The following is a 25,544-nucleotide window of genomic DNA, read 5'->3' as shown; positions in this document are numbered from 1 at the left end:
TTGTGTTATTGTACCCCCTAAAGTTGTATCAGTTTTCAATTATACTATTTCGTTGTGTTTTAAAAAAAAATCATTTTTTTTATACAAATTTGGGGCATTACACTGCGCAGGGACACTGGTCACTTGATAAGCCTGCCCCTATTAAGTAAAACCTCAAGTGAGTAACTAATCCCCCAACCTTACGAGGGTCCACCTTGATAAAGTAATAAAAAACTTTGGTGCCAAAAGCAGAACTCAAACCCTAATCCTTCATTTGAACACTTGCTAGCTAGGGACAATGTTATCAGTATCGTGTGTATCGGCCTATAGCAAAAAATCGATAGGATTCACCCCTAAATCGGCTATTTGTTAGTAAATGCAAAAAATATTAAAAATTAATTTTTTAAAATAGTTTTAACATGTGTATTGACACATAATATTTTTTATTATTTTCTGCCCCATACAAAATGATTCACTCAAGTATCGGTATCGGCCTACACAATGAATCCGTGGCCCAACGATTCAGGGCCGACTGACAACATTGGCCAGGCATTCTTAACCCAAGGGGCAGTACGTCCTATGTTGGTAGTCACTCTGCTACATGTTGGGGCAATGCAAGAAGTTATTAGTGTTTTGTGGAACATCTCATGTTCACTTACACTTATGTTTCTTGTATGGTAAAGCCAAAAAGAGTGCCTCTCTCAATCCATAAGAAAGTTAACACTTAGAATTCTCTTGTCTTATCTAAGAGAGGGGTCAGTGTGACAAGTCTCTCGATATTTTAATTTTTTTTTTATGAAAATATCGCAAGAAATTAGGTGAAAGTTTTAGACGGCAATTTTTTATAATATTTTTGAAATATCATGATTTTTTGTTAAAACATAAATATCACGTTTTAAACATGATATTTATTTTTTATGGGCTATTATCATGAAAAAATCATGTGTTTTTATTTTTTAAACATATTTTATAAAAATCTAATTTTTATTTTTTATTATTGCTGATATTTTGCCACAAAAATACGAGTCTTTTAAAAGAAATTCTATTTTTCACGAGTTTTTGGCTGCCGATATTTTGCTGCTTCTAAACTTTTGTCACTAAGAGTAGGGGTGGCAATCGTGTCGGGTTGGCGGGTCAGCATACCTCAACCCAAACCCGACCCATTTATTAATCGGGTCGGTTGTGGCAAACACTAACCCGGCCCGTTTAATAAACGGGTAACCCGACACGACCCACCAACCCATTTAATAAATGGGTTGGGTCGCTCAGGTTCGCGGGTCTGGTTGGCAGGTTGACGGGTTGCCCCGCCCGCCTAACCCGTTTATTAAACGGGTCAGCCGGGTTGGCGGGTTGGCATGCCCCCAACCCGAACCTGCCTAAGAGGCGGGTTGGCGGGTGGTGTCAGGTTTTGCCACCCCTAACTAAGAGTGGAGTGAGTATGTAAACCCACCTCAAACAATGTACCACTTTCGCCGTCTAAAACCAACACTTTCTCCGTCTAAAACCAACTAATATCAAAATGAACAATTTCCAAAATTCCATCACATCACCAATCACCAAACAATGTTTTAAGGCTAGAATGGGTAAGAAAATGAAAATGCCTTCTCATTTTGCCATTTCATGTTAAAAAATGAGCCTTTCATGTTAAAAAAACGGAAGCCCATAAAAAAAGAACCGTTCTCTCCCTGAGAGGAGTTCGGTTTCAGGGAAGAACATCCGGCCGGTTTCTGCCGGAATACCGGTCGGCAGGGAGCCGATGTCCAATCTGCCGGAATATCAATCGATCATTCATGCTGTTGTGGAATGAAATTACGGAAGGAGCAGAGGGGGCATGCGGGTACAACGATACGAGGAAGAACGGGTACAGGTCGGGGCTTTGTTCGGGAAGGGAGAAGCCTGCAGGTTTGGGTTGGGTTGAATCAACTGGAATTAGATGTTGGACGACAGATTTGGGTTAGAGAGAGAGAGAGAGAGCGAGAGAGAGAGAGAGAGAGAGAGGACGTCGGCTCCGCTGCTATTCAGGCAGCAACCGGTCGAACGTTCTTTCCTTGGAACTGGAATCAGGGGGAGAACCATTTTTTTTCCACGGGCTTTAGGTTTTTATAACATGGAAGGCTCATTTTTTTTACATCTCTCCATTTTTTTCACCCATTTTTTGCCTTTACACGTGGAGAGCTGGTATGTAAGCATGGCATATGCCCCGCTCATTGGAACCGGACTCATTCCATGTTCCACGAAGAATGCACCGCCCACCGGCATCCACAATGATACAAAAGAGGTAGAAAAGAAAAGGAAAAATAAGAAAGGTGATACCCAAAAGAAAGGTGCAAAAACGAGGAAGCGTGTGACACACTGGCCACCTTCCACATGAGTTAGGTACCACACAGGCTCTGCAATCCTTGCGTATGATCGTGTACCATATATACGTATCTGAAGAAGTGCTCCATTTGGATATCTTGCTCCCGATTGCTTTCCCTTCATCGGTTCTTCCTCATTTTTTTGTTGCTTCTTCTGCGCCGAAGTCCCAAAGCTATGGCGCTCGCGCTGATGGCCATGCGTAGGTACTGCTGCGTCACCTCGTCGCCTTCCAATGCCGCCTTCCATCTGCGCAAGGCAAGCCTTTTGTCTTCGCTGGCCTCTTCTTCTTTCTGCGTTTCTCAACTTTAGATGACCACCAGTTCAATCTCTGAGACCAATTTTTCTGCATTTGGGAATGACCCAATTGGTTTATGTGCAAGTTGAGCACTGTGGTATGCATTAAACATGCTTTGCTGGCGATTCTCTAGTTGGCTGGTACTTATCGAGTTCGATTTCTTGAATGAGTTGGTTAGCTTCGCATGATGTTTAGAGCAGATTGCATGGTAAAACCTGCAGTTGGTTTCTTCCAGTTTTCGGATTTTGGGTTTCAATGAATCGGAATTTATGCCTCCTTTTTTCTTTCTTGGGGCTCTGAATCTTGTGCTTCAAAAGCTATTAAAGTTATTGTACGAGAGGAGTTGGGTTGATTAATGATCATTTCCGCTTTGCCCACTTTGTTTTTTCTTGGTTAGATTTATTGCCCGCAACTTGATAGGATTTATTATCATTTGCTTGTGGTTGGATGTCCCCATTCGTCCAGAAAAGTATGCGGAGTTGGTGGAATAGAGCATGTAGTAATGCAGTTTCCCAGCTCATGCCAGTTCTCTGGATAAGTGGGTGTGATCAAACACCTCGTTTAAGGCAGGAGGATTATCAGAAACAGTAGCCGCTATGGAAATAGTTGCATGCTAAATGCCTATATGAACTAAATTCGTTACCGCAGAATGAGGACATCAGAAAAAAGGGATGTTTTTGAATGATGAAAAATATAATCTGTAATTCAACAGGGTATTTTCTTTTTCCCTTCCTCACCTCATGGGTTAAAACTGTAACTGTGTAATGCAAATGCTGTGTTTTCTGGAGTTTGTACAACTGATGCCTTGCCAACATGGCGGTTATCGATTAATTTTGTAGATAACGCATGGCTTTTGAGTAAGGTGCTTATGTGATAAAAAAACTGGATTTGCAGATGAGCGTGGAGTCACTGGCTACTGTTACTAGACTTAAGGATTCTGGCTTCATAAAGACTCAAGGACTCATTGGTGGGAAATGGGTTGATGCTCAAGATGGAAAAACATTGAAGGTCTGAAACAACTAGAAGTTATTCATGCATCAGATATGTTTCTAAAAAGGATATATATGGTCACTGTTAGTTATATATTATTAGGAATATCAGCATTGCAAGCGTGATCATCACATTTGTTTTCAAAATCATGCCATCCTTCCAAGAATCCACCTTTGAAGACATCAGAAACATCTTCCTTTTTGGAACTTCAGAGCAGTAGTAGTAATGTTGATGGTTTACTGGTTTTTCCATCCTAATTGTTTGTTAATCAAGAAACTTGTGCTTATAATATGGTTACACAAGTTACTTTTCACATCCAATCATGTGCTAGTAAGCTGGAACTGCTATTTATGATTAGCAAGTCTGAAATATTCAGAAAGTTCTTTTCTAACTGTTACACACACACTTCAGTGAAAGAGTACAGCTTAGGAAAAATAACACACACCCCAATTCAAGAGAAATTCAAACAGGAAAGTTAGGTTCAAATAGCTTTCAGTACGTGAGAGGGAAGTGGCTAGGTCCCACACTACATCACTAGTGAACGGATGCTCTACTGGTTCCACATACTTCTAGCTCAGTTCTGAATTTTAATTTAAATGCGGATGTACAAAGAAAAATATTACTTGATCTGAACCTCAAAATACTATCATTTCATCCACATCAAATAGTTGATCATGAAGTGAAGCTGCCTTCTTCACAATGAATACTGCATGCTCCTTTAGTGCACATCCATCTCCCTTGTTCTTTCCCACTTTATACTCTTGCAGGGACATCTCTGACCAAGAAAGTTCATGTAACTTTCGAGTACGAGTGAACACATGCACTGATGTTTCATAATCTACAAAGTTCATGTAGCTCATTTGAGTCATTTCAAATTGAATAAGCTTTGGCCGCAAGGCTTTGAATGTAAGAAGAGTATCGAAGCAAGATAAAGTGGTATAAAAAACACTCTATTCAGGTCCTAATCTGTTTAGGGCCTGCTGCACTTTGTCCTTATCAGGAACCTCATATCCGACCATGGTAAGTTGATATGTAATATCTTTCATCTTATTAAGGTACTCCATAATGGACAGAGCACCCTTCTTAAGATTCATAAATTCTTTCTTTAAAAGCATCACCCTTGCCTTTGAAACTTGAGAATATGTCTTCCCAAGCTTACCCCATAAATCCATGGTTGTGCAGTCATTAAGGATTCTGACCAAAACCTCTTGTGGTAAAGTAGACGTGATATAAGCAACTAGTGGTTGATCACATTTCATCCAAGAAACAAAATCCGAATTTCGAACATGCACTGTAGCAACCACAACCCCTTTTTCATCATTTTCTTTATGCAAAATGAATTCTGGTGGGGTCTTAACCGATCCATCCAGGTGTCCAAAGAGATATTGGCTACGAATAAAGTAAGTTATTCGACGTTTTCACGTCAAAAAATTTGATGTACTTAACTGAGAGAACAAATGAAGATTCCATGTCGGAAAAATTTAGGAAAAATGGAAATTGCTCCTGACACCCACAAGTTTGACTGCATTTTTTTTTGCACGGATCAGAAAAGATAACGAATAATAGTTGTTATCAGCAGCAAACAGGCAAGACAATAATAAAACAAACACAAAAGAATTCGTAACGGAAAATAACTGACAAAACTTTTAGAATAATGAGAAAGATTTGATTCAGATATGAATGAAATTGAAACAACAAAGATCAAATTTAGGCAAAGAGAATACTGAAATTTTGAAACAGAATAAAACCCAAATTGGTATTGGGTTTTACTTCTTTTTTTTTGAGATTGACGTCAATAGAAAAGAAATGAAGAAATCTCTATTTTGGATTTGCGATGATTAGAAAAGAAACAAGTATGGTTATTCTGAAAATAGAGGATAAAAAATAAATCTTAGAGATGAAGAATAGAAGAAATAAGGTATTAGCAAAGAAAGAATTGATACGAAATGAGAGAGGATAAGTAAGCAAGATCCAAGAATTTTTCTGGACTTACCTTGATGGAAGATCAAGACCCAATCGCTGCTTTGATACCATGTAAGAACACAACTTCATCGAGAGCAAATGAGCAAGAGAGGGAAGATAAGAGAGAGGAGAAATTAGGGCTGCAACAAAATCTGTACCACCCCATTGTGGGTTGTGGGTTGTGGGTTGTGGCTTGGTATGTATCATTGACATTAAGAAGTTGCAAAAGTACCTCCATTCAATACACATGAGAATACAATAAAGATGGGGGCGTTAAAGTAAAGTGAAAAGTAATAAAGCACATCACTATTACAAGTATTATAAAACTGTCAACATGGCTCAGGAATCAGGATCCAGATTATGATCCAGACCCAAAACCTCACATCCCAATAATACCATGTCACAAAATGGCACAGATCCTAATGCACTCCATAATGAACTCCAAGAATTGAAACATAATGCATTTGGACAAAAACATAAGAACTAAAATGAAACACAATAGAATGTGAATGAATAACTTCATTAATAATAAAGAACATTAAAAATACAAAGAAAAATATGTTTTAATCCTCACTACAATACACAAAAACACAAAAAACCTAAAACTATCCATCACTCTCTCACCTTCCAAAGGCACCCACCCACCCATATTTATAGAGAAAAGAAGGGAGAAGAGAGAGATTAAAGGAGAGAAAAAAGGAGACCACACTAGTTGTTGGGCTAGGTCCAACAGCTAGTTGCTGTTGGACCAGCAGTCCAACAACTAGTCCAAGTCAACCAAAGTTGACTTAATTTTAAAGTATATAATATATATTATATAGAAGTATATATATGTATATTTATGTGTATATATAATATATATACACATAAAAAACCTAAAACTACCCATCACTCTCTCACCTTACGAAGGCACTCACCCACCCATATTTATAGAGAAAAGAAGGGAGAAGATAGAGATCAAAGGAGAGAAAAAGGGAGACCACACTAGCTGTTGGACCAGCAGTCCAACAACTAGTGCAAGATAACCAAAGTTGACTTAATTTTAAAGTATATATATATATATATATATATATACATACATACATATATAATATGTATATGTATGTACATATACAATATGATATATATATCTTAACAGTCACCATGAAAGATATTTCCAGGTTTCAGCTGATCTCTCTCTTTGGTAGTATATACAAAATTATTGCTAAGATTTTAGCTTCAGGAACTGAACCCCAACTCAAAGTGTGTGTGTAGCAGTTCGAGGATTCGGTAAGGCAGGATTCTTCATCCAAAGGGATAAATTGCAGGTTTGCAGCATGCAGCATGCAGCATGCAGCACATGCAGCATGCAGCTAAAGGTGCACTTGGAAAAACTGTTTGATTCTATCAGCTGTGTCTTCTTTTTTTATTTGAGGGTTACAGTTGCTAGGTTCCTAACTTCAATATGCTGAACATATCCTAATTGTCAAAAGTGCTTCAGTCCAACAAACGTGCTGTAGCTGGAGTGTATCATGGCTTTTACTGCTGTTTTAGGTTTAAATATTAATGAACAGAAATGTGGATTATTAGTCTTCAATGTCAATTATGACATGAGAATCTTGCACGGTGCAATTTGATCCTATGGCAAGCGACTTACACATGAAATATTTGGGTATGCATCTTTTAAAGGGTTGTGCAAGGGAGGCTCATTGGTCTAGAACTATGTCATAGTTATACTATAATAGACTTACTATTTACAAGTTGTTGTATGATGGAATGCATCTTTGGACTCTTACATGAAATGGCCATTCCTCTTTCCCCTGCATTATTGTTCAGCAACCAAAACCGGGTTTGCTGATTTCAGTGAACCAGGTGGCTCGTGTTCAGTGATTTAGTATGTGAAAACTACTTGACAGTTTCCTATCAGGTCAGTGAATCTTGTGACCCTGGTTTTCACCTCTTACATTGTAAATTTTCATCAGGTTCCTGGTGCTTTATATCATATTCCTAAATTTGAACTTCTATATTGCTCAAATGTAAATATTTTTTCACCCATGAGTTTATATGCCACAACACATGCATCATATAGATAGTTCATAGTTGGTAAAAAAGCTAATGTACCCCAAAAGCCTATTTTGCACTGTTAATTCCATTGCTTCATCCGAGAAAGACTGAAGCCTTTAATAGCATGGGAAGATTGAAGGCAAATAATTGATGATCTAAGTGAACATAAAGCAAGTTTATCAAGAAATTTCTCAGAGTAAGAATCTAAATATATCTGCATTACATTGTGCTTCCATCTAATTGTATTTGTGTGCATGTTGTTCCTCTACGTGCTTCTCTCTCTCTCTATATATATATATATACACACACATATATGTGTGTGTGTGTGTGTGTGTGTTAGATATGTGTTTGATTAACATGTGCACGTGGCCTTACTTCCTTTTTGCCCATGGCAGGTGGAAAATCCTGCTACTGGTGATCTGATTTGTACTGTCCCTTGCATGGGCCAGAAGGAGACAACTCATGCAATTTCATCAGCATATGAAACATTCCAGTGTATGAAGCTACAAAGCCAGTTTTATGTAATTGAAGCTTACTTTACTTTTCGCTTGCAATTTTTATTCTAATGAGCAGCCAAATATGAGTTTACCTTGTTTTTTTTTCTTGAAATTTTAGCAAATAGTCTACAATACCAAGTCAATCGTCCTTCAAGATCACAAAAATTATGAAAAATTGTATAATTTAGCTCATGTGCAGGTTTTTTGTCCATGGACTGAATGCACACATTGATGCAGAGCATTTGATTTTGCATATGGATATGGTGAAAGGGTATGATGAAATGGTGCATGTGTACTTTTGTGGAACTTTCCACCTTAATAGAGCTCTATATATTTCTAGATAGAACTTATTAGGTTTGCTTTCAAGTCATGCCAAGTAGGCCTAACTCCTCAGGTGCTGAATACCTCCTAATCCGTGATGTGGTTGTTTTGGTTCTCTATATGGAGCAATTACCTGTACGGATGTCACTTTACCTCCTTGAGCATCAAAGATCACAATTAGCAAAATTTATCCGTCATAAGATACATGAGGCCTTCACAGGCTACTTGACATCCTCACAACCTCAAGCAGTTCATTATTTTTAACTATGGAAAAAATTCTCTTGAAATGCTGTATATTATCACTATGCTTTGTTTTCCCATAATATATTGGACTAGTAGCTATTTTAATAGAAGTTGGATTGTCCCAATAAATTAAGAATATGCTTATCCTTTTATTTCTTGAAGCTATTCAATGTGCTTTAGGACATGATGTTGCCTTTGAATGCACTAGCCTGACTTGAATCTTTACATGCCCTAATCTCTAGTAGGAACTGCATCTGAAAAAGCAATAGTGATTAACGGAAGGAGATCTGCTCTCTATGCATTATGTTTTCCTTCTTAGTTTCTTTGACATATCTTAGTGTGTCTGAGTGCTTAAAATGTCCTACCTAAGGATTGCACATGAATCATTAGCCCTCATTCACTCCATACATAGATACATAGATAGGTAGATAGATATGGGTAAGGTAGGTAAGTACGTCTATAGATGGGCATTTTCTTTTCGACTTCAAAATATTGGTCACTGCCTCCTTGCGTGACATATGCCACTTATATCCTATTAATATGAATCTTTTCCTTCTCAAATTTAATGAAGTTCTAGGCTAAAAGACGTAGGAGACCTTACTCTTGGAGAACCTATCTACCCACCTAACTACTTATCTATCCATCCATCTAATATCTATCTATCTGTACACACGTTCTTTTCTATTTGGTTCTGGAATTTCAAGTTGAACTTTTAAAAATGCAAATGCATGATTTACAAGAGCTATTGGTAAGAACTATTCTTTAGGATCTAGTTATGACAATGAAGGAGATTAGCTTGTGATAATAATACCATTCCTCTATAGCATGAGAACAAGTGTACATTGCTTTATCTATCACACCCATTATGACGATGAGGGAGATTAGCTTGTGATGATAATGCAATTCCTCTATAGCATGAGGACAATACATTTGTGTGTTTGCTGGGGATTGACAGAAGGTGTTTCTGTGCATGTGTCTGTCTTGTTTGCCTAGGATTTTCATTTAGTAGAGATCATGTGAATGATGTTGTAGTTATGTTTTTGAAATATGAAAGGGTAGCATGTCATAGTTACCAATCTGACATCTGGTCATGCCTCGTGCAGCTTGGGGCAAACTTACTGGGGCTGAAAGGAGCAAATGTTTACGGAAATGGTACTCATGTTTTTTTTCTTAGTAATTCTAGAAATATTTCTTCAATAAATTCTGATATGATTGCTTTGTGAGCTTGATTTGTCCAGAAATCAAATATCAGTGAAGCATATTTTGAATTCACATGCAAATAGTAAATGCACACGTAGAAAAATAGTTTGTGAGAACAAGCAAGTATATCGAGCAATAAAACAAAGAAAATTGGTTCTGGCACAAGACATTGTGGATAGCTTCCTATCAGTTTGATCTAGAAAATGATATTTTTCTTTGCAAGGGATTTGACACAAAATTTATGGCCAATTTTGTTTCCCTTCCAAATCAACATGATCTTACCAGTTCTTGAATCTTCACAATTGATGACGTGGTCTGTTGTTGTAGATCTAGTTTGCCTATTATTTAGATCAGGGTTGTTATCATGAACTAAATTAAACCTTTATGATAATTGATTATTTCTACTTCAATTTAAGCAATTTTAGTGTTTGTAGTTTGTGTTTGTTGTATATATCTTATGGTTTTTTTCCCACTGAAGTCACCTCTTGCAGAAACTCATTTAATAAATTCGTCAAGCTTGAAATTGATTTAGGGCTTGTTTAGTCAAACAAGACAAGCTTCTGATCGAATCAAGTGAGGCCTTTGAGTGGTGTGTTTGTACTCTGTAGAAAAGGCTCCGTTTCTTGAGGCCTGCAGCATAAATGCAAATATGGAATCCGAAAAGCGCTCCCTTTTGAATGTGACCTGCTCCCTGCTAAAAATATGCAGAATCATTCATGGGGGGGGGGGGGCAGGGTGGTTGCTTTCAGTGAAAGGACTCTCCTTGCTGGTCTCCATGCCTAGTGCTCTTCTGTTAACTGTTAATATATGCCAAGGACATTATTGAAAACCTAATTTTGTAGATCTTAGTTGAAGAAGATATTGACAGACGATGTTGAAGAAAGAAGGAAGAGATGCAGCCGAAGAACAGGATGAAGGAGTCTTCACGGCTGCCTTTTCAGATCTCGTTGAATGTGTGGCTGGTAGGGTTCCACAGCCGTGGCTCTGATACCATATAAGAAAACAAGTGAGAGATAGGTTTGCTTCACGCCTCACCTGCACAGGAAACAGAGAGAAAGAGAGAAGCACAAAGCTGGGGCGGCAGGACTCGCACGACCTCCAAGCCCTAATTCTTATATAAACATAAGCAAGAATACAATGGGATGATATTACAACATTGCCATTAATGAAACATCATTCTGCGTGTTCTATTTAACGTGCGTATGGATCTGGATCCAGATCCATACACATACTATATTTTAACACCCTCCCACAAGTTGTACGTGGTTTTGAAGCATGTACAACTTGCTCTTCAATAGCCAAAATTGGCATCCTGTTAACCCTTTGGTAAACAAGTCTGCCACTTGATCTTCTGTTCGAACATGACGTAGTTCTATCTCCTTCATCTCGACTTTCTGCCGTATAAAATGTTGATCAATCTCAATATGCTTCGTTCTGCTATGTTGAACAGGATTACACGCAATGTTTATTGCGCTTTGATTATCACATAGAAGAAATGATCGAATAATTGTCTCCCCAAGGTCACTCAATAAGTGTCTAATCCATGTAGCTTCTGCCATGCCTGCAGCCATCGACCTATATTCAGCCTCTGTACTTGATCGTGCCACTGCCTTTTGTTTTCTGTTGCTCCAGGACACTAAATTGTGTCCAATATATGCACAATATCCAGAGACAGACCGTCTCTCATCTGGATCTCCTGCCCAATCTGCGTCTGTATAAGTGATGAGTTCATGCCCTTTATATAGGTTATTGTTTTTGCGATAAACAAGTCTGTCTCCTATAGTTCCTTTTAAATAGCGTAGAATGCGCTTCACAGCTTCCATATGACCTTCCGTTGGAGCATGCATAAACTAGGATGCCTGATTGACAGCATAAACTATATCAGGTCTGGTAAATGTCAAATACTGCAGCATCCCCACGAGGCTTCTATACGTTGTAGGGTTGACACAAAGATGGCCATTTTCAGAGCTCAGCCTTTGATGTAATACACTGGGAGTGCTGACTGGTTTGAAATTCGTCATCCTGGCTCTTTCCAGAAGATCAAGAGTGTATTTTTGTTGCATGAGTGTCAATGTGTCCTGTTGTCTGTCAACTTCCACACCAAGGAAGTACCTCAGCTCCCCTAAATCTTTCATCTTGAAAGTTTTCATTAAAAATCGCTTCACGTCTTGCACATGGTTATCTGAACTCCCAGTGATCACAATGTCATCAACATATATAAGAAGAAGTATAACGATGTCTGTCTTTTGATAAATAAAGAGCGAGTGATCCAGAGAGCATCTTCTAAAACCATAGCCTTGGATTTGCATAGAGAAACTTTCAAACTAAGAACGAGATGCCTGTTTCAATCCATACAAAGATTTCCTTAGTTTGCACACCCAGGCAGTAGGATCCTTCTCGGCATATCCAGGTGGTTGCTCCATATATACTTCCTCCTTTAAAGTTCCATGCAAGAATGCATTTTTAACATCCATCTGACTAAGCCTCCATCCTCGATCGACTGCTAGGGATATGATGACACAAATTGTACCCATTTTGACTACCGGACTAAAGGTCTCATCGTAATCTTCACCATATTGTTGTGTGAACCCTCAAGCAACAAGTCGCGCCTTATATCTGTCAATACTACCTTCGGGATTATACTTTGTTTTATAAACCCATTTTGAGCCAACAACATTCTTTCCTTCCGGTCGAGGTACTATTTCCCAAGTCTGGCACTCATGAAGTGCTTCCATTTCTTCATTCATAGCTTCAGTCCAATGACGAGATTGAAGGGCTTGATTAAAACAAGTGGGTTCCTCCTGTTTTGTGAGTTGAGACATAAACAATTGGAAGTCAAGGGAAAAGGTCTCATAACTCACCCATCGTTGAATATGATGCCTAATGCGTGACAACCTTTGAGCCGGATCATTGGCGATGCTTTCCACATTCCTCGGCCTTGTATTTTTGTCCCTCCTAGTGTATATCTGTCCAGAAAAGCGTTCTACTGGAGGTGGCTCAACTGAAGATGGTTCAACATGCATCTGTGAGTCATCCAACTCTCTACTCAAGCCGAAGGAAGGACAATTCGCCTGACATGATTTTCCTGTATTAGCAACAAGATCTGCGCTCATCCATGGATCATATACCTCTAATTCTCGAGATGGCAACTCATTGGAGTCATTGATCTGAAAATTTTGTTAATCAAAAACAACATTCCTGGAGGTCCTAATACGTTTTGTAGTAGGGTCATAACATCGATAGCCTTTGTATTCATCCGCATACCCAACAAATCTGCACTTAGTGGCCTTATCCTGAAACTTATTTCGCAGTGATGAATCAATATGTACGTAACATACATAACAAAAAACACACAGCTCATCATAAGAGGGATGTTGCCCAAATAAAGTATAATAGGGAGATTTTCGATCCAGAAGTGTCATAGGAAGACGATTTATGACATGAACAGATGTGTGAAAACTTCTGTCCAGAGACTAACGGGCACATTGCTATCATGTAACATGCTCATCGCACTCTCGACAATATGCCTGTGTTTCCTCTCCGCAACCCCATTTTGTTGAGGGGTATGAGGGCAAGAAACCTGTCGACTTATTCCTTTATCCTGAAGAAAGGCAATAAACTCGTTCGATGAATATTCTCCTCCACCGTCACATTGTAAATGCACAATATCACAGGAAAACTTGGTTTTGACCATCGAATGAAATTCCTGAAATATTTGGAAAACTTCATGCTTATGTTTCAAGAAATATATCCAAGTATAACGGGAATAAGAATCAACAAAGATAACATAGTAACGACTGCCAGAAAGAGAAGGAATAGGTGCAGGTCCCCAAACATCGGAACAAATAATCTCAAATGGCCTTGAAGCTCTTTTATTAATGATATGAAACAGAAGAACATGACTTTTGCAGAGTTCACATGAGGAACATTTATTACTTTCTAAAAACGAACATAAACTAGACTCTGGAAGAAGACCATCAGATACAAGATTTTCAACAAAGCCCCGACTACAATGTCCCAAGCGACTGTGCCAAATGTCTAGCTTATTACAATGATATGATGAATTAAAAACTTTCAATGAAGGAAAAAACAAAGGCTCTGAAGGCGAAGACACTGAAGAATGCTTGGACGACTTCAACTGGAGAACTGGGACGGAAGACGAAGACACTGAGGGAATCTCCTTGAAGACGTACATGTTTCCTTGACGCTCCCCCTTAGCGAACGTCTCTTTCGTTCGTAGATCCTTAACATAAACAGAAGAGGGAGTAAATTTGACGAAAGAATTCATATCATCAACAAGTTTAGCCACAAAAACAATGTTCTTTTTAATATTAGGGGCAAGGAGGACATCAGACAAATGAAGTGAGGACTTTGACATAGGGATATGTGCACTGCCAGTATGACTAATAGAGTGATAAGTTCCATCTCCCATAACTATACTACATTTTTCAAAATAAGGCAATAAGTGAGATAACTTACCTGCATTACCCGTGACATGAGTGGCAACACCAGAATCAACGTACCACTCGCCTTGCTTATTTTGCTTGATCGTCATCTGTGACAATGCTGATAACAAAAGTTGTTGCACATCTGTAGATGGCGCTTTCATGTCCACAGTAGAAGTTTTATTTTCAATTTTGTTTATTTTTCCTCTATTCTGCAGGTTAAACCAACAGTCGACTTTCACATATCCTCTTTTGTTACATAAGAAACAAGTGGGCACTCTCCTCTGATTCCCTGCATTAGAGACACCCGAAATATTAGGTGTAGGTAAGATACCACGTCCTCCCTGTCCAAAGCGGCCTCGACCTCTGCCCCCTTATGCCCTGCATTCCCTCGTCCAAAACCTACAAAAGTCTCCATAGCCAAAACTGAATGAGAACGAGTTGATTCATTTACTTCTGCCCTTTGTTTCATAATCATCTCATGCTGGAGAAGTTTCGCTTGAAGATCGTTAAAATTGGGCAAGTGAGGAAGACATGTCAAAGCTGTGGTAAACATGTCAAAATCAGAGCCCAACCCATTAAGGAGTTGTTGTACTTTGTCTTTATCTGAAATAACACTCCCAATAACAACCAATTGGTCAGTAATACGCTTTAAGCGGCCTATGTATTCCATAACTGTCATGGTGCCTTTCTTTAAACTTTGAAACTCATTCTTTAAATACATAACTCGGGCTTCTGATATCTGAGAGTATGTCTGAGAGAGCTTACTCCATAAATCTGCCGCAGTGCAATTATCTGAAAGAGTAGCCAACACTTCTTGAGAGAGTGTTGACGTAATACACGCAACCAAAGATTGATACCGTTTTCTCCAAGTGGTATACTCCGGATTCTTAATAGATTTGGTAAATGCATCACCCCTTTCATCCTTGGTTTCCTGCAAAATAAGCCGTGGTGGTACAAGAATGGAACCATCCAGATGTTCATCGAGATCCTGACTCCGTATAAACGGAAGTATTTGTCTCTTCCATGTTAAGAAATTAGAATGAGTAAGTTTTTCTGTAACAAGCTGATTTAAGAAACTTGCAGAGGGACTGGATGACGAGTATGAATCCATATCAATGGCAACAATGAATAGGCGAACAAAAAAGGATTGAAAGCAAACTGAGTTGAGATCACTTAATCAATCAGCAGGGCTGCAATAAGAATACGTATTTGTGCAACCAATACCATGAAAGAGAATTCCTTTTTTTTTTTGAGAACGAGAATGTAATATGTTACAGTCTGCCTATAGACGTTGCACAAAAAACTCTGATTTCACTGCTGATTGAAAAAGATGGAAAACATCAAAACAAATTCGAGAAAATCTGATACGATGGTGAATGCTAGACTGTGGCAATGAAAAATAAACAAAATAGTATGAATCAAGGAGTATTCACAGTATAGACTTAGGAAAATATTAACACACGTTAAATAGAACACAGTAAGTGCAGTTGGGGATAAAGGAAGTGATATCGAAGAAGGAGATACAGTCAGATGATGATGTTGAAGATTTCAGAAGAAGTCGATGCCGATGTTGAAGAAGAAGAAGGACAGAGGAAGTCAATGCCGATGTTGAAGAAGAAGGAGATGCAGCCGATGTTGAAGAAGATATTGACAGACGATGTTGACATACAATGGTGAAGAAGAAGAGATGCCGATGTTGAAGAAGATATTGACAGACGATGTTGAAGAAAGAAGGAAGAGACGCAGCCGAAGAACAGGATGAAGGAGTCTTCACGACTGAAGGAGTCTTCACGGCTGCCTTTTCAGATCTCGTTGAATGTGTGGCTGGTAGGGTTCCACAACCGTGGCTCTGATACCATATAAGAAAACAAGTGAGAGATAGGTTTGCTTAGGTTTGCTTCACGCCTCACCTGCACAGGAAACAAAGAGAAAGAGAGAAGCACAAAGCTGGGGCGGCAGGACTCGCACGACCTCCAAGCCCTAATTCTTATATAAACATAAGCAAGAATACAATGGAATGATATTACAACATTGCCATTAATGAAACATCATTCTGCGTGTTCTATTTAACGTGCGTATGGATCTGGATCCAGATCCATACGCATACTATATTTTAACACTTAGTTTGTGTATGTGTGTATGCACATGTGTCTATTTTGTGTGTGTGTGTTGTGCATCTAGTGTGCATGTGTACTTGCGCAATATTTGAATAAAAAAGCAGGGATGATATTCTGGATCCCCTTGGTGGCCTGTGTTTGAGGTTTCATCGGTTTGAATCTGGTTCCCTCTCATTGGGGAGAAAAAAAAGTTGAAATGAGCTAGCTCAAGATAATCAAGATGACCTTGAGCTTGGCTTGTGTTTGAAAAGAACAGATCAAGCTTGGCTTGAACTCAAACTTGATAACAGGATGCGCTAAGGCGAGTTTTAATATCCCAGACTTAGGATTGGTGCAGCTTGCCACAACCATGGTTTTATGCATAGTCACCGATATCACTGATATTTTGAAAATATAGCAAAATTATTGGCAATTTAAGGTAATCCAAAAATATTGCGATATTTTCAAAATATCCCCAAAAATAAAAAATATCACTATATTATCATAATATTTTTGAAAAAACTCTTATTTTTATATATTTTAAGCCCATGTTTTGTATTTTTTGTTTCTTTTGTATAAAAACTTTCAAACTTCCCTATATTTTTTTCAAGAAAAATGCTACAAAACCTATTTTTCTTATCTATCTTATTATTTTTAAATTTTTAAAAATTTTTTAAACTCAAAGTTTTTGCCGAGAAAAACCACTTATTGAAAATCTCTTTGCATGAGGCATGACCAGATGTCAGATTGGTAACTATGACATGCTACCTTTTATTACCTTGAACAATACAGGTGACTGGTTTTATCATGTAAGATTCCATGGAATCTATATGCTTTCGCTTTTCACTAATTACATATAAATTATTTATCCTGCATATAGGTAATCATTTAAGTTGACAATGGTTAAAGGAAGAGGTATGGCTGTTAAATTATATATCAAATATTGTAATCTTATATATATATATATTTTATATATAAAAAAGGTGATACATGTACATATACTATATATATGTATATGTATATGTATCTACCTAATTATATATATAAAATATATATTTCTTTATTATTAGCCATAGGGGTAGTTTAGTCATTTCACCATTCTTGCGCATATTCATTTTACGAATATGCTTGTAATTTTGCTTTTTTATTTTCTTTTCTTTCTTTTATTTTTCCTTTTTAAATTCCTGTGCTTTTAGCACATGGAGGGGCCCACCCAACATGATCGTTGGGTCCTCCAACAATCATATTGGGAGCCCCTCCATGGCCTCTCATGTTGTATAAATAGGGGTGTCCCCCCTTAAGTTCCCTTATGCTTTTGTAAAGACCCCTTTGGGTTCTAATATATTGAAGTTGATATTTTTATGCTTTGGTGCATGTATATCCGTGCCTTCATGCACTTGTGAGAGTTCTCCTTTGTGCTTTTGTGCACACTTCGAGTTTCTACTCAAGATCTCTTTTTATAGAGATTTTCACATGGTATCAAAGCTTGGTTTGAGGAAGGAAAATCGTGCGTTTTTTCAGATTCTTGGGTGTAACGACCCCAATTCATACCCTTTGAAAATGCGGAATATTTTTTTTTCTAAGAGTTGCGGAAAACTTCCCAGAGACCTGGGGCCCTACAGTTCCAATTTCAGTTGGATAACCACACACCACAAACCAACTTACATTTATCATTCATAACAAATCAACTGAACTCTTTTATTAATGAATCAATAAGAGTCATATTCAATGTCAAAAGTGAAATATCAAATTACAGGAAATAAGAACTAAAAGAAAACACAAGTAGAGCCACTCTGTCCGTAAGTGAAGTCGTCTGAAGTAAACGTGACCCTCGTATCCCCTCAGAAGCGAGTCGATTTCACTGATCATCTGTGTCTGGGAAAAACCAATAAAATGAGAGGGTCAAAAATCCGAAGAATTCTGCGTATAGGTTTCTCTAATGAATCAAATAAGAAAAAGAGCATAAATAAGATCCATGTAATATTTTGAGGAATATGGTTATAATCAATTCATAAGACAACCATTCATGCAGAATTAAACTTTGAACATGAGGGAACACGAAGTAAGTAACATTGATCACAACTTAATCAATAAGGCAATTAAATGCATAAGAGATCAACATCATACAATGATCAACATAAACAACCAAGTGAACATGTAAACATGCATGAACTAATGCATAGCAAGAATATGCATGATGTATGTGCAATGCATGAACCATTTATTATCTTTCATTTAAGCTTTCCTCTTTCCATATGCATGTCCTATTAAATGCACACAATCCTTAAGTTCCTCTTTTTTATTTTATCATTGCCCGCGGATACACCAAACGAGGTACAATCCCCGAGGTCAAGTAGGGTTCCCGGGGTAGCTTAACACACAATTTGTATTTTATTACTGGGTTCCAAACTTAACCCTCGACCGATATCAGGAAATAGCACCATCCATCGGAACCTTGGAAAACAGCATCCAAAGTCGGGGACACCATGGAAAACAGCATCCACTGGCGCCACTTTCTTGATATACCAAAACAAACTCACAACTGTGACTAACACACCACTCTCGGGTAAAGTGGCGGATTCTCCCTAAAACCGTGGCCAGGAGAAGAACCTCAATATCGGGTTCAGAGGCAACAAAACGCACACGGAGTTTTTGTATCTTCACGGTTTCCCCTAAACCGCAATATCCAAGATTCCCACGCTAAAGCAGGGACATCAAGGAGAAAGTGAATTACACTGTTCTTTACTTTCTTTTATCTGGTTATTAATTCATTTCTTTTACATTTACAAATTTACATGCAGAATTAATAACATAAACTTGCACATCAGCATGCTAAGCTTTTCACGGGACCACAGCCCGTGACCACATAGAACAGTGCGGTAAAACAATAATACCATATTTGATTTGTTGCAATGCATCAAAATAACTAAAACAGAGTACAACTGGTTCTCGAGGCTCACCCAGCCTCCTGATGATCCATTTGATCATTACTACATGCATAAGCAAAAAACATAAAGAGTATGCCACTTATGCATTCTTTTCGCATGCTTTTCAATGCGCATTCATTTAGGACAATTTAAAGGTGTGCATGAAACAATAACATACATATACATGTGCATGAGTTCACAAATTTAATTTAAATTTCATGCTTTCATTCCATACACATGCCCATATCCCATGTATGATTTTATTTAGCCTGTCAATGCATGCTTTAACATACTTGTTCATGTCACATACACATTTTAATGACATTACACATCTTAATCAGCATGTGAACCTTCAAGTGGTGGTGCACGTGTCAATACATCAAGTTAGTGTACGATATGCATAAGATGTAGCTTTGCAGCAAATATTTTGATTTTAGCTTAATGTGTGAAATGCAGGAAAACAAAACATATCATGCTCTTACACACATAGGTCTGAATATCAGGTAAGCCTAAATATGAAAATTTCAAGAAGAAGTGAACCTTACACAAGCTAATTTAACTCAGCCTAAAATATTTAGTTTAAGCCTTGGAAAACAGCCTGTACGATAACAACTGAAAACATTTACATGTTTAGCTAAATTATGATAACACCCATAACGTTTGTGTCATACAGATTACATGGGTGTATGCCTAACAATCTTTGCACGTCCATATGCCTCTTAATCACCTTGTAAATAGGTATGACAGGATGCATGACATTAATCAATTATGCTATTAAGAAATTTAACAATTATGAAGCAAATGACTACTTACACACGAGTATAAAAAAAGCAACATAACCATGCAAAGCTGGACTAACACAGGTATAATGTAGTCTTATTTGAGAAGCAATGACCCAGCCAACCCGATCAGTTGGGTTTGGCACACAACCAACAGAAATACCAAAGAAAAATTTCAGAACATGAGGGATGCTTATGCATAATTAGAAAAAGAAATCCCCTCAAAACTCCACGTCAATATATATAGCCATAGACAAAAGTTAAGAATCAATTTAATTACATGCTTGTGTTAAATAACACCTACTGGACCACTCATAGTTATATGAAGATGATAAATAGATCTATATGCATCTTAAACAATAAAATGAAGGTATTAGCAAGAAGGCATAATTTAAATCCTACAGATGCTCATTAAGTATGATAAACATGCATATCTAGATGAAATAGTCACGGTAACTTGCTAGGGTAGAGAGCTTATGACAACAATCGCTCCATTACCAAAACCACAGATCACCCTTCTGGGTAAATAGCTTTGTACCGAAATACATGAAATAAAAAGAATCAGTATATCCTGTCATAACAGGATCCTACCATGCGTGCATCCTATGACATCATATTCTTGGCAGACCTTACTCATACGTACCCTAAGTCCATTATGCAACAAGGGATTCAAACTAACAGGTGAACAAACAAATAAAATTTTAGTGTGTTGAACCACCTCAAATCGTGAACCCATACAAGTATATTGAGACGTGCTAAAAAAAATCTGAAAAAAAAGCTTTAAATTGGAATCAGGGTAAGTACACGAATTTGGACATCATACAACAAGAAAAAGATCAATGTATTCATATCCTAATCAGGAACTCCCAACAAAACAAGTGATATCCAACTCATATTAAATCACCGATCGAACTTAAAAAACAATTTTTCACCCAGGAACCCGATTCTTAATGGTTTAAAAAATGCCATCCTGAAACCCTAAACCCATTCGATCTGAAACTTCCCTTGCTTGCTGAAAATAAATCCTTCTCAAGGAGCATGTGAAAAACTCGCACTTTAACCCCCTGTGATTCGTCCCACCGAAAGCCCAAAAAAACACAGAATTTCAAAATGAGATTTCCCAAAAATTTTACATGGGATCCGGTTTATACCCCCTTTCTCACCCGATTTCAAGAGAGAGAGCCCGTACCTCTTGACGAAATTTTCCGGCGAACTCTCCGGCGATCGAAGGCTGCAGTCGCGAGGGTAGGGCCGGCTGGTGATGCTCCTCTCACTGCCGTGACAGGGTGCTCGCTAGAGGTCGGTGACGGCAGCAGGTAGCCGGAGCTTTGCCGGCGATTGAGCTCCCTCCGGTGAGCACGAAAACGAGAGAGAGAGAGAGAGATGGGAATCGGGGAAAGAGACCCACTTGGGACCCCTTTTGAAGAGGAAGGCCCGGCGAAATCGGAGCCCCCTTCCCTCCAGCGGCTGCGCTTAAAGCCTCCCTTTCTTTCCTTCCGGCGATTTCGGTTAGGGTTCTCTCTCAGAACCCTAACCCCCCCCCCCTTTCTTCCTTTGTTTCAAACATATCGGGCAACCCTTATCGGGTTGCCCTTTTCTTTTTAAAAGGGCTGCTACGGGGGCGCGGTTCGGGTCCAAACCCGAGACCCGTAACCCGACCCCAATCTATATGGATCCACAAGTTGGATCCGAATGGATCCAACTGTGGATCCTCGGATAAGTTTTAAAAATTAAAATTTTATTTAATTTGAATTTCATATAATTTTAACCCTCATCAATATGGATCCGCAAGTTGGATCCAAGTGGATCCAACTGTGGATCCTCAAGTTTGCTATATATATATATATACATATGTATTTATGTATATTTCTCTTTTATTACTAATATTAATATTATTTTAGTATAACGCAATTATTTAGGCATAAATACCCCTTTATGGGTCCCGGATCCGCGACTTGGATCCCGGGCCCAAATCACATTGTTATGAAATATATATCATAATATTTTTGAATAAAAGCCTAAAAATTTAGGTTATTACATTGGGTGCATTGAAAAACGTGCCTTTAAGCTATTAGAGATTGGAGTAGATCATTTTCTTCTGCCAATATTTTAAAAGTCTTCATTGTCAAGAAAGACTTAAAAATCTATTGAGGTACGTGTTATTTTCTTATTTCTATCCTCTTTAATGGGCGAAAAAGACTCCCACTTCTCCCTTGGGTTTAAACTCAATGGTTCAAAATATCATGTTTGGGCCGGTAATATGGAAGCCTATATTAAAGGGAAGGGGCTTTGGGGGTATGTTCAAGGTTCGATACCGAAACCCGAACCCGAACCCGAATCCGAACCAAAAATTACCATTATCGAAAAAGGAGATATAAAGGTTCTTGAAGGAGAAGAAAGGCAAAGAGCTCTTGAAGATTATTCAAAGAAACATGACGAATGAGAAATGAAAAACTTCAAGATCTTATACTGTTTTTTCTCATCCGTTGAAACCAAGATCAATGCTAATATCATCAAATTCAAGAAAGCTTCCAAAGCTTGGCTATATCTTGAAAAAATGTATACTTCAAGAGATTTGTCACACAAATACTACCTTCAAAAGAGGGCTTTGACCTTACAACAAAATGAGATGACTATTCGGGAATACTTTGCCGAATTGTCTTCCATTTGGGACGAGCTTACTATGCTTGAACCCAAATGGAGTGGTGAAGCTATCGAGCTTAGACACAAACAACTAGAGGAATATCACTTTTTTAACTTCCTAAATGGTCTTAGACCTGAATTTGAACAAATTCGGTCTTCTCTTCTTTTTTCTTTCACAAATCCGGCCATTGAAGATGTTATTACTAAATTGAGTGGGGAAGAAACCCGTATGGGCATTAGTAAAAACAATCCTAGCATCCTTGCAACCTCCTTTATTCAAGAAGAAAGTGAAGGGGTGAATGTCTTTTCAAGACCGGGTAACAATGTGAGGACTTACAAACCTCCTCATTTTAAGAATCAAAATCAAGGAGGAAATTGGCAAAATGGAACGAGAGATTATAACAAATTAAATTGTCATTTTTGTAAAGAACCGGGGCATATCAAACCAATGTGCCCAAAATGGAAGAAATTGCTTGCAATGGCCACCACCACTCAACCGGAAAAACGACCATCCTCTTCCAATGGGTCTCTCTCTCTCTACAACAAATTATGGAATCTCTTCAACCTCTTCTCAAGGGAGGAATTTCCGGAGCCGCTATGTCAACCTCCTCTCCTCCTGGTAAGACATCTTGGCTCTTAGATTCTGGTGCATCATTTCATATGACCCCAAGTGCTTGTTCTCTTTCTGAATACTCTAAAAATTCTTTCGCATCTTTTGTCTCAACGGCGGATGGAACATCTCTTGAAATTAAAGGAATAGGCAATTTTGAAAACAAGATTTTTTTATTTCAAAAATAAGATTCATACCTGTTCAAGAAGAGAAGAAATGACCCGAACCCTAGGTAGAGAGAGAAAGAGAGAGGAAGAGAGAGAGAGAGAGAAAAGAGAGAGAGAGAAGGGGAGAGAGACGATTGTGAGAATAAAACTCGATAACTTCATTAATTAGGGCTTCTCTCTATATTAAATAGAGAGAGGCAAAAGAGAAATTACATCTAAGTCCTTATGAGGACAGAATTTCAGAAAACCTCTAATATAAAATAACTTAAACAAAGAACCACCTATTCTCAACACTCCCCCTCAAGCTGGAGTATAGATATCAATCATGCTCAGCTTGTCACAACACTTTGAAAAATTTGGCCTAGCAAGAGGCTTTGTAAACATATCTGCAACTTGGTCTTCCGACTTTAGGTATTTGGTAGTGATTGACCAGCTTGAATCATATCTCTTACATAGTGGCAATCAACCTCAATGTGCTTTGTTCTCTCATGAAAGACAAGATTGTTTGCTATATATGTTGCCGCTTTATTATCGCACATCATGGTCATTGGAGAGGGGACCTTCACCTGGAGGTCATGAAGAACAGTGCAAACCCACATCAATTCAGCAGCTGTTTGGGCCATAGCCCGATATTCTGATTCTGCACTCGACCTGGAAACCACATTTTGTTTCTTACTTCTCCATGAAATCAAGTTGTCTCCCAAAAACACACAGAATCCTGTGGTAGATTTTCTATCTACTACAAATCCAGCATAGTCAGCATCAGAATAGGCTACTATCTCCAAAGTTCCACCTTTCCTGAACAATAACCCTTTTCCAGGGGATGATTTTAGATATCTGAGAATCATTATGGCTGCATTCTAGTGTACCTCAGTTGGTTTGTCCATAAACTGGCTAACTTTGCTTACTGCTAAAGCAATATCCGGCCTGGTCACAGTTACATATAATAACTTCCCTACTAGGGAGCGATAGCTTTTGCTATCAACAGGTTTTGACCCTTCTTCAAACAACTGAACTTTATGGTCCATGGGAATATTTGCTGGTTTAGCTCCCAACATGCCTGTTTCCTTTAATAAGTCAAGAACATACTTCCGTTGAGACAAAACCATCCCTTTACGGCTCCTAGCAACTTCTATACCCAGAAAATACCTGAGTGAACCAAGATCTTTTGTAACAAAGTGTTTTTGAAGATGAGCCTTTGTGGCTTCAATAGCTTTTACATCATCTCCTGTAAGAATGATGTCATCCACATATACCACCATAACAACTATGCCAGAGCTAGTTTTCTTTATAAAAAGTGTATGATCTGCTGCTGATCTATTAAAGCCAAAGCTTGACATTACTTCAAACAACTTTCAAACAACTTTTGAAACCATGCATGAGGACTTTGTTTCAAGCCATAAATCGCCTTTCTCAATTTACACACCTTCAGACACTCCCCCTCAACCTCGAAGCCTGGAGGTTGTTGCATGTAAACGGTCTCAGATAGATCCCCATAGAGAAATGCATTTTTCACATCTAATTGGCATAAGCTCCAACCATGCTGAACAGCTACTGAGAGAACAAGACGGATGATACCCATCCGTGCAACAGGAGAAAAAGTTTCAAAGAAGTCAATTCCATATGTCTGAGTATACCCTTTCGCGACTAATCTGGCCTTGTACCTTTCAATAGAACCATCAGATTCGTACTTTATTGTATATACCCATTTACATCCAACAATGTCAGCATCTGCTGGGGAATCAACTAGATCCGAGGTATGCTTAGATACTAAAGCTGTCATTTCTTCTTGCATAGCCAGCTTCCAGCGATTATCAAGTGCTGCCAGTTGATAGTTCAGAGGAATAGTTTCAGCAGACAAGGCTGAAATAAAAGACTTCATCTGATGTCCAATTCTGGCATGGGAGACAAAATGAGATATGGGATATAAGGTACATTGTCTTGTCCCCTTTCGTAGAGCAATAGACCTGTTATCATCATCTTGAA

At 38.3% G+C, this 25,544-nt stretch overlaps 1 protein-coding gene across 1 annotated transcript in view; it reads left to right on the top strand.

Annotated features, from left to right (window-relative positions):
- The first annotated feature begins 1,633 nt into the window (after positions 1-1,633).
- The window catches only part of LOC149822738 (succinate-semialdehyde dehydrogenase, mitochondrial-like), a 165,456-nt gene continuing 141,545 nt past the window's right edge, over positions 1,634-25,544 (top strand). Inside the window, exons 1-4 of the mRNA XM_089980026.1 lie at positions 1,634-2,592; positions 3,527-3,640; positions 8,023-8,122; positions 9,792-9,840. Of these exons, the coding sequence (XP_089836152.1) occupies positions 2,512-2,592; positions 3,527-3,640; positions 8,023-8,122; positions 9,792-9,840 (344 nt within the window). The 5' untranslated portion in view covers positions 1,634-2,511. The remainder of the gene's footprint in view (positions 2,593-3,526; positions 3,641-8,022; positions 8,123-9,791; positions 9,841-25,544) is intronic.

This window comes from Nuphar pumila, chromosome 11, assembly GCF_984573655.1.
Source record: "Nuphar pumila chromosome 11, dmNupPumi1.hap1.1, whole genome shotgun sequence".
Classification (NCBI taxonomy): domain Eukaryota; kingdom Viridiplantae; phylum Streptophyta; class Magnoliopsida; order Nymphaeales; family Nymphaeaceae; genus Nuphar; species Nuphar pumila.
This window is presented reverse-complemented; position numbering and strand designations above follow the sequence as displayed.